Source organism: Falco cherrug, chromosome 6 (assembly GCF_023634085.1).
Source record: "Falco cherrug isolate bFalChe1 chromosome 6, bFalChe1.pri, whole genome shotgun sequence".
In the NCBI taxonomy this organism is placed as follows: domain Eukaryota; kingdom Metazoa; phylum Chordata; class Aves; order Falconiformes; family Falconidae; genus Falco; species Falco cherrug.
In genome coordinates, this window is record NC_073702.1 from 61,847,891 (window position 1) to 61,858,724 (window position 10,834).

The 10,834-nt window shown below is 35.8% G+C and overlaps 1 protein-coding gene across 3 annotated transcripts in view; it reads left to right on the forward strand.

Annotated features, from left to right (window-relative positions):
- Positions 1-10,561, forward strand: part of GOPC (golgi associated PDZ and coiled-coil motif containing) — a 28,216-nt gene extending 17,655 nt beyond the window's left edge. For all 3 annotated transcript variants that reach the window (XM_055713678.1, XM_055713679.1, XM_055713680.1), the window contains 6 exons: positions 2,401-2,576; positions 2,840-3,005; positions 4,277-4,372; positions 5,156-5,320; positions 6,002-6,182; positions 6,711-10,561. In XM_055713678.1, the coding sequence (XP_055569653.1) occupies positions 2,401-2,576; positions 2,840-3,005; positions 4,277-4,372; positions 5,156-5,320; positions 6,002-6,182; positions 6,711-6,829 (903 nt within the window). In that variant the 3' untranslated portion in view covers positions 6,830-10,561. The remainder of the gene's footprint in view (positions 1-2,400; positions 2,577-2,839; positions 3,006-4,276; positions 4,373-5,155; positions 5,321-6,001; positions 6,183-6,710) is intronic.
- The last annotated feature ends 273 nt before the right edge of the window (positions 10,562-10,834 follow it).

Here is a 10,834-nt window from a genome sequence, read left to right on the forward strand (position 1 = left end):
AATCAAATATCTTTGAACACTTCAGCAAATCACTTTCCTGGGGGAAGTTAGAATTCTTCTCCCCAGTTGTATTTCAGATACGTGGAGGCACTCATGCATCTGTAAAGCTTTTTTCTGAATAGAAGACAGGGCTGGCACATTCTACATTATTGGCAAAGATACTATGAATTTTTAGTTTATCACTTTTTATTCAGTAAATGAAGCATAAAATTATCCAGTGGGGAAGAAAATGAGATTTGGGTGTGAATAATGTACCTTAAATTCTTATGTCTTAAATTCTAGTCTTTGTGTTCTGATATTTGTCAAATAAAAGATGTTCTAAAAGTGAGTACATATAGAAACAGGAGGCCTTATACAATTTAGGGCACTTTGATGCAATATTGGCAATGTTAGAGGAACACCGTACCTGTATACGGACCCTCCAGCAACTGTAAAGTGTTATGTCTGAACTGTGACCCTTCTTACAGCTGAAGTGTGTGGCAGAGCCAACACAGTACGTTGGCACTCCTGAATGCTTGTAATTGCCCTACTGGCAGTGGATGTGAATTAAAATAGCCCAAGACCATCATAATAATAGAGAGAATTGGAATAATTTTAGAAACCTCTATTCTTGAAATGTAGATGGGTCAAAATTCTTGGCTTAAGAATGATCCTGCAGTTCAGAAAGAGATCTGTTGAAGAGTCATCTCACAAGACAACTCCGACTGAAAGGCTAGAGACCAGAAGTGGCTCAGTGTGACATGTTTTCTGACATGCATACGGAGTCAAACCTGGTCTGAAACTGGGTCAATATGGGAATTACAGGAAGTGAAATGCCAGCTATTTCAAGCAATCTTTGTGCTGCTCCTCCTGAGCAGTATGCTAGGCAGTCTTGGCCAACGTGTACGTATCTTTAATGTACTCTATGTATCTAACCTAATACAAATATTTAACAGATAGCAGAGCCCATCAAATTCAGACTTGACTTTCTGGCAAATAGCTATAAATGCTTACATAGACCTGTTATGAAATACCTCTCTTTGGAAGGACCAACCTTGCCTAATTTCTCAAATGTGGTAATATCGGCCATATTCATGGTTTTATATTCAGGCTTGGAATAGTAAATAAGCATATTCACAATTTGGTGACAGATTTGTCTTGCCAGTTCTGTAAAATTTTGTTTCTGTCCTATTGCTTCTTCAGTAGCACTCCCTTGTTTTATTTGTTTAACAATGTAATTAGTACAAGTACAAAGTACAAGGGTTTTTAGGTACTCTAAATGTCTCACAAAATGCATTATGTTGAACTTAGTTTTTACTGCTGTCTCAGTTGACAGCCATTTTGAAAAGGAAACAGTAATAGATCCTGTGGTTCTACTATTTTTCTGTCTTGAGGTGGGATTTTTTTCCCCACTTTGTAAAAGGGATATAAACCACAGGTAGTCAAACATGCTCTTTTTAAAGCAGATTTTGTAGAATAGCAACCTGAGCATACTAATTCCTTTCACTTAAGTGGTCTGAGTATTAGAAGAGGTAAAGGTTTTGCATTTTCTGTACATTTGGGATGGAGCACAGTGGGATTAATTTATATTTCCATAATTCCTTTTTTGGGTGGGGGGTGGGGGGTGGAGAAAAAAAAAAGATACCTTGCTTAAAGTGTGGGTTTAATGTGGGAGGTTTGGGGGTTTTATTGTTGTTTAAAAAAAAAAAACAAACCAGCAAGTATTTTGCACTTATTTTTCTATAAAGTTTGTCAGGGTGGGCATCTTCATGTATAGAATCTCTGGGTTTATTTTTTTGTGGTCTTCAGACTCCTTAATTTGAAGTGTTTTTGGCTGGACATTTCTTGGTTGTTAGCATGAAAATAATTGTAATTTTAAGGACATACAGACTTTCAGAACATTTCTGTGACATCGTACTAAAAATCATATTAAAATAGCTAAAGAATATTGTAAAATTGCAATATTTAGTGGGCTTGTAGTTAATTTTTTATTTTAAGAAATAGTCTTCTCTCTCTTTGTACGAATCTTCCATTTGAACACAGGAAAAAGTAAGGATGATGTTCAGGCTATTTAAATTTTGCTACCTTTGTGTGACAGGGCGAAGCACTGTTGTCAGTTTTCATCCGTGAACTTTGAACCAGTATATGCATTTTGTGCTAAGGAGTTGTAAGCTGGATAAAAATCATGTCTGGAGCATAAAGTTGAATGCAAGACCTCACCTCCCCAGAGGGGAATATGCAAACCACTAGCTGCAGTGCCAGTGTCCCTGCTTTCATTTTTTTTCCTGCATGCATGTCTTGCGTGCAGAAGAGTAATTTCAGATTGTGTGTGCAGAAACAGTAAGTACTGTTTCACCATTAACTTTAATAAAAGCTTTTCAACAATTTTTTGTCTTTTTTTTTTTTTTCTTTTTGTTAAAGGAGAGAGAACTTGAAGCTAACAAGAAGGAAAAAGTGAAAGAAGCTCAGCTGGAAGCTGAGGTGAAATTGCTGAGGAAGGAAAATGAAGCACTTCGTAGACACATAGCTGTGCTTCAGGCTGAGGTTTATGGAGCAAGATTGGCAGCCAAGTATTTAGATAAGGAGCTGGCAGGAAGGTATGTGAAGTCAACCCGTGTCTCATAGCATGAGAAGTTTTTTGTTGTTGTTTTTTTTCCTTTGCAAGCAGGTCCAAAGTTAAGACTAAGTAGGTAAAGTCTCACATTTGCAGTTAATTGAATAAAAGGAAGAAACAAAAATCCTCACAGTTCTTGCACTAGTTGCTGTGTGACTACATGCTTAGCCAGATGAAATGCGTAAGTTGTACAGTGCATTTTTTCAGTTGTAATGCAGCATGTTGTTTTACTCTGTCATTATGTAGGGTCCAGCAGATTCAGTTACTGGGCCGAGATATGAAAGGACCTGCTCATGACAAGCTCTGGAATCAGCTTGAAGCAGAAATACACCTTCACCGTCACAAAACTGTTATTAGAGCTTGTCGAGGTCGGAATGATCTAAAACGACCAATGCAAGCACCACCAGGACACGTAAGTGGAAGAGATGAGCCACTCTTCCATAATTTCCAGCATTTGTGGAAAACAGAAGTTACTTTTTTGCTTTTGTGATTGTTTTTACTTCAATATTGTGTTCTTTCAAATGTCACTTATAGATTTGTTTTGTATGCTGAAGGACAGACAGTTCCATGCTGAATAACATGTCCCCATAAACGATCATGAAAGATGATACAATTCCTTTGACTTGCCTAGGGAGCACTCAGTCCTTCTGAAAACTGAGCCTCTGCTATTTGTGTGTATAAATATGAATTTAACAGCAGAATTTTATTACCTATGTATCAAAATGTGGAGCTAACTAGCTTACAAAAAACAAGAGTAACAACAGTTTAGGATTAGATGGAGCTGAAATTAATTTTTTTAAAAAAATATTTAAAGGCCAGATAAACTGACACTCTGTGAAATAATTGATTTTTTTTTTTTCCTCTAAAAGGTATTTTTTAAAATAAAACCTTTAAAAGGCATTTTGCTCTGGGTAGCCTTGGTAGAACTCACCCAGCTTGGCACATGACCTGTTAAATCATGCCAGTGTTCAGTGCATAAACCCAAACATTTTTAAGGAAGTGCTTTACTTTGATCTGTTCTAAATACCTTAGCTGGTCAGGTGGATCTTAACTGATTATGATGCTAATTGCGTATAAAATATCAGTGGACAAATATGTGTATGTGTGATTTTAAGGGTATGCATAATGGCAAAAATGGCTTAACAAAAGCAAAATAAATACCTTGATTTATTTAAGTCTCTCTTTTTAGTTTTGAGTAGAACGGCTTTTGGTGTGTTTTATTCTTATTATAATAAATTTATTTGCTTATTTATAATAATTTATTATAAATAAGCAACCTCTTCCTTGTGACTGTATTACATCCTCTATCATTTGATTAGTTTTAAATTGCCATTTATATCATAAAACTTTTGAGCACTTGTCAGCATTTCTTCATGTAGTCCCTTTATATTTTTAGTACTTGGCTAATTTCCTTCTTTTGAAGTTACGTTCTGTGTTGCACATCACTCGGCACTGAAGTAATTGAAGTAATTATCAGGTGTGCATAGGGAGGAATCTTTTCTGATTTCATACCCTGTCTGTAAAGTGGCACTGAAGTTTGCCCTGCCTGGAGCTAGTCAAAAACTCTGTTGCTGATATTCTGCCTGTATATCATTTAAAAAAAAAAAAAAAACAAACACGCAAAATGCATCGCTTTTTGGTTCACACATTTATTTTTGTTATGTCTGGTTTTTATCAAACTAGGATCCTGATGCCTTAAAGAAGAGCCAAGGTGTTGGTCCAATCAGAAAAGTTTTGCTAGTTAAAGAAGATCATGAAGGACTAGGAATTTCAATCACAGTAAATACTTGCATTTATTTTCAATGACACAAAAGAAGCAATTTAAATTTGTGTTTGTACTTCTGTAAAATCTGTAGATCGGCATATGTATTTTTATGAATATCTGAAAAAAAGCATACACAAATCCATAGCTATGGTCATAGAACTTGAAGACTCACTTTGATAGATTAGGAAACAGAACTGGTACTTCATGTAAAAGTTAAGATTTCAGCTTACTTTTAGGATATAGACACTTTGGCAGATTAGCCAGTGGTGAATTTCAAGTGTGGTAAGTCTGTAGAAGGACAGAAGCAATCTGAGAACAAACTTCCAAAGCTTAGCTATTGTGATTTTAGCTTTTTTTGAAAGCATTGGTATTGTCATCTCACACCTAACAAAAGCTGTATTAACTTTTTAGATCAAATTCTTAAAATTCTGACTTACACTTTTATTCTAAATATGAATATTGTTTCTTGCAAGTCAATATGTTGCTTTATATGCTTTTTTAATGAGGTTTTGATGTTGTCTCATCATATGTGTGATATTACACTTTTGGTGTTCTTCGAGATTGTGTCCTTTGAGTATATATTTGAAATTTGTCCGTTCTTTTGTGGGGCAAGAACTAAGGGAAACATCTCATGTGTTGTTCTTAAACATTCTTTTTGTCTGAAGCATGCTTTCTAATTTTCTGTAATAAAAGTTGAAATAAGCATTTCAAGAGCAACTACCAGAATGTAGATTTTATGCCAATGGACATCTTGGTTAATAAAAAACTGCTTTTTTTTTTTTTTTTTTTTTAAATAGGGTGGGAAGGAGCATGGTGTTCCAATACTGATCTCTGAAATCCATCCTGGACAACCTGCTGATCGATGTGGAGGTCTGCATGTTGGTGACGCTATTCTGGCAGTAAATGGAGTTAATCTAAGAGATGCCAAGCATAAGGAAGCTGTAACTATTCTTTCCCAACAGGTCAGTTGGGACCTGTTACCTGTAGGCACATTTATAGTGCTTCCTGTATTGTGCCTATTAAATTTTAATGTTTGCACATTAGTGTTAAGCACAACGGTATGCTAAGCTACAGTGATTCCTGAAGCTGTATGACCTTACACTTAATCCTCTTATGTCTTGCAATTTAAGGAGAAAAATGCTGGGTCTGTACTAGTTCAGTTAAACCCATGTATTGGCAATGATTCTCCAGTAAGGCTGATGGAAATCAGCTCATTATATTGCCCCACAGAAATAATTATTTAGTGACATACATTTTATTCTTTTATGACTGAACAGCTCCAGCCAAACAATGTTTCTCATGTACTTTGTGGTCTAGAATCTTCTTCCTGCCTTGCACTTCCCTTTTTCAGGCAGTTAACAGGTGCACTTAGTTTATCAGAAACCTTACTCCTGAGAAGTCACTGTTTGAAATGTATTGGCACTTAACTAAAATTCAGGTAGCTTTAGCAAATCTTAGCTGTAGAGCTGTACTTCTTTAGTCAGTAAAAACTCAGTTCAGACACATATCCAGAATATTCAACATAACTGTAAATGTGTTTACAACAGTAAAATGTTTCTGTTGTAGTAACCAAATTCATCTTGGTCATCCTATTGTGCAGCTGTGCAGTAGTAAGTAAATTTGTGATTTTTGTTGCATTTTAGAGAGGCGAGATTGAATTTGAAGTAGTGTATGTTGCTCCAGAAGTTGATTCGGATGATGAAAATGTAGAATATGAGGATGAGAGTGGACACCGTTATCGTTTATATCTTGATGAACTGGAAGATGGTGCAAATTCAAGTTCTAATAGGAAAGATACAAATGTGGATGTCAAACCCTCACAAGGTAAACCTTCTAAAATGTGTTGTGCGCAGTTTAATTCTGAAGTCTCAATATGCAACCTATTAATGGAAAACACTGTTTTTATAGTCATTGCACAATTAATCTACTGTTATTTCAATTAACCTACTAGTAGGCGGTCAGCTCTTCTGTTTGGTCCCTCACTTACTGCCCTGGTTTAGTTAGATACAACTGAATTAACTGAATTAATTTGTGGGGTGGTTTTTGTGATCACTTTTCACAGAGGTTAAAATTCAAATTTGTTCTTATCTTTCCCTGACTCCGGTCTAGGAGTAGTTATTTCCCCTTAACACTTCATGATGTTGGCTTGAAATAACATCTTTTAGATCAGAGAGCTGGAGAAACAGTTCCTGTTTTCCTGTTGTACTCTGTTCTGCTAAAAAAACTATTAGCTCTTATTTCTTATTTTAGTAGTCATTTCAGCACTCTGTCCAGGTTCTGAAATAAGGCTCACTGATCTTCCTTCCCAAGATTGCTTCTCTCCCTTAAATAAAATCTCTTTTTAACTTGCAGTGTTTGATAAGAAACCAAGTATTGATGGACATGAAAATGGAGACCTGGGGAATTCAGTTGAAGCTCCGTTAGAAGACACTGCACCCAAATTAGCCCGTTCTGCTGAGTCTTTATCCTAAAAACAAAGAAACAAAAAAATCAACTGGACAGACTCCATCTTTGGGAACAATTGATAATCAATATTGACTGCTCCAAGTTGCATATACTAGTGTAGGTTGTAAAAGGATGATTAAATGTCAAAAAGAACTGTATTACTGTTGCCTGGAAAAAAGGCAGTTACCTCAGGGCTTCATTGTGAGCAATTCTAAATGTGGAAAACTGTCTTTTGCGTGACACACAGTAGATACCTAACACATGGCATGTGAAATGAATTTTCTTTTAATAACAAGCACCAAAGCATGGGATTTCTGAAAAGGATAACCTCAATACATTCAATTTTTAATCTCATTGATGTCCCCAGGGAAGCAGAATAAGATGTAGCCAGCTTCATCTTGACCCTGTGATGTTTTAAAGGGACAACTGATCTTTTTTGTTTGTGAAACAAGCTTTAACTCTACAAGGATGAGGGGGGAGAATTGTACCATTGCATCCATGAGGTTTGTACTTAGGATTTTTGAACTGTAACTTTTAAAAGAAAGGATTTTTTTTTTCTCAGAATATAAAAACCAGAGCTTTTATTTGAGCAAAGACTGTCAAAACCCAAATGGGACAGTGAAGGATCCTTCAGCCCATGATCGTTTTATGAGTGAGATTTTTGGCAATGTTGTTTTAATGAATTCACTGCGAATTGTTCCATTTGAAACTTGCTCCAAAAGTATTTAAACAGAATATTATGGGTTTTTAAATGCAAAATTATTTGGAAAAATACTCACAATTTTGTGTGCCCTTTGGTATTTTTTTTTCTGAGCATCATCGGTTTAGTGTTCATTCTTGAATGGATACGGTTACTACAGATGCAGAGTGGTTTGAGTTGGTCATCATTAGCTTGACGTTACGAAATGCTGTGTGCTTTTGATGGGTACTGAACATACTTATTTCACATTAAAATAATCTTTAAAGAAAGTTGAGCGCACAGTACTTTACAGGAGGTGCTCAGAATCATACAGTGTCTGGCCCTATCTCTGTTACGTTATGGCAGTTGTATTAACCTTTAATTGTCTTACTGTTGGAACAAAATGTTACTCCTTTTGTAAGAGCAGTGTATCTTAAAATAGCTTTTAATTGGTGTACATCTAAAGGCCCACGGCATGACTGCAAATGGGAATGCTGAGGATGGTTTCTTGGCCAGTTTCTCACACTCTTGTTTGTAGATCTTCTGGTGAAGTGCAGCAGTCTCCACGTGCAAGCTCTACATTGTAATTGCATTTATTATTTCAGTGTGCCATGCCAGCTTTCCTATTCACTGCTCTGCAGGCGGTTGAATTGTCATGTGAAAAGATAGGATTTTGTACACTGAGAGAGGAACTAATGTGAAAAGACATCTTTGCAAGTGTTACTGTGTAGGATGTACATACATAAGAAAAAAACCTCAAAGGCCTTTAGAGTAACATCAACTAATGTTTTAAATTGTGATGTAGAACACAGTTACTTGTCTCTTGTAGGAGCACTATATATATATGTTTATAGAGAAAGCCTAAAAATGTATATATTTTATTCAAAGATTTTGCTATTTATAAATCCCTTAACTTCGCTATTTACGTGATCATTTTATGTGTGTGTGCGCGCACGCATGAGTTCCACTTACTCAGTGGAATAACATTGTTTAGTTCATTTTTTATAATAGCCTTTATCATACAGCATACTGTTGAAGGTTTTTAAAATAGTCAAAGCTGTACAGTTTTCACCACACAGAAATTAGTATTTAAAAATAAAACTGTGTGAAGAAGAAACAGGTCCCCAGGCATGTTTCTTTTTCTGAAGCTTCAGAAACTTGAGGACACATTGGCGGTGTGTTAGCAGATAAATCCGCTGCCATAACTTTGTATCCAGATTTGTGTTTTTTCCCACAGTTACTCCAGCAGTGTACTCTCAAACTGTCCATGGCCTGGAACACTCGTTGTCCTCTGTCAGAAAGGATAGTTCAAAGCCAAGTAGTAATCATGTCTTTAAAATCACTGCTGTATGAAACCTTGCTGCAGTTCTAAGAAATGAGACTTGTCCAACTAGTCTAGTAGCTTTTTTAAAAGGCATTAAATTTGCCTGTACAGTTTCCCTTTATTTGAGGGAAAGATGAAATTTTTAATTTATTCATTATTCTTTACTTCTTGGCACACCTTATTTTCCACTTAATGCCCTTGATCAGTTGTAGCCTGAAGTGGGAGAATGTTTCTAGAGCTAGGTCCCTAACATTCCTATTCCACCAGTTTCTCATGCTGTGCTCTATTCTTCATCTTCTGGAAGCTGCTGGATCCTTTCTCTGCTCTTACCTTGTCTATTTTTAACCTGTATAGGAGATCAACAGAAGAAACAGTTGCTGGAGAAAATGACTAGGAGTAGACAAATCAGGTAGCAGTAAACGATCACCAGATCTTCTTCCCAGCCGTTTTTATAGTCTTTGTTTAGAAAGCCTTTGAATGGGCGGATTTTGCTCAGATACTGCAGTCTGTCTCCATATACTCCATACTTCCTACCAGCTGATTTAACATACTGGTTTATTGTAGTCATACTGAGATGCTTAGAGATTAACACTTTTTTAATCAAAGTTTTGCGAGTTTGAATTTCCAGATTCATTAGACAAGTGTGTATTTTCCCCTTTGTCAGTAACTGGAAGACTCAGTCCTGCTGATTCCCAGAGGTTGAATGAATTAGACTTGGAAGAATTTCTGAGGAAAGTCAGTGTTCAGGCTTCATTTTTGTTTGGTTTTTTTTAAGTGTAAAACAGTTTACTTGTGTGTGTGTATATATATTTTTACTGTAAATAAATAAAATAATATTCTAAAGAATTTTTGCATTTTTTTTAGTAGATCATTCCTTGCCTATGACAAAAATTCTTCAGTGAGACAATTGTATTTTAAGACGAAGGTGGACTGTTTGTTGGCACCTGGGACCAATGTTAATTAAAAGCATGTAAGTTAAGGAGAGTGCTTTATGGCAATAAATTTAACTCTGATCAAAGGCTGTATGTAGTATTTCCTTTGTAGAAGTGTATTTTCAGCAGTGAAGAGGATTTGTAGCCATCTCAATATAAGTTAATCCACAATTGTATCAAACAAAGTTCAAGTATTTATTGTACCTGTCCAAACATTATTACATCATGAATTACTGTCACTTTGGTAGCAGGTAGAACATTTTGCAAGAAATGTATACACCTAGTTAAGCTGAATATGATATATTTTTATTAGCCTGTAAATAAATATACTCTTCTGCATTGCAGTGATTTCTGCACCTAATTCAGACTGGTATGTAATTTTCTTCTGTTTTTATTTACAAATACAGACATCTAACCCTGTGTGTGATCTTTTTCTGTTAAGCATCTGGACGACACCCAGCCAAAAAGCCAATATGAGGAAAACCGAAGAATGCTGTCTTGGCCAGCAGTAGTTAATAACTATCTTTTTTTTAAAATGTAATTTGCTATAGGACGTGTCTCAAATTTCATTGAGATGCATTTTCTGCTGAATCTTTTTCAATTTAAAAAAATACATATTTGCAGTGTCTGATTGTATAATACCATAAATCTTCCAAAGCTTCTGGCTGAGAAGAGCTATAAAGACCCAGACCTGTGAAAGGATTAAGTCATTTGGGTAAAATTGTGAAAGCTGCCTTTTTTCCTTTTGTTTGTTCGTTTTACACACATTAGGAATAATACGTTATAATTTTTAGTCCTGATACTAAAGTCTTTTCAGATTAAGTGTCTGTTTTGTGTTTTAAATTGTATTTCTTAAAAAAAATAATCTCTCGCCTATGCTGGAGTCATTGCCTTGCCTTAGAGCATCGAGTTCATCTGAACGAACAGCGCTCAAATGCAGGGTAATGGTGTGGTGACTGTGGTGGCGGTGTATTTGCGGCAGTGCTTCAGGATTTACTGAGTGTTAAATAGAGAGTAGGAGACTCTGAGGGTAGGGACTGTCTGGATAGACAAGGCTGAGTCATGTTGAGTTAAAAGATGTATAATACACAATTGG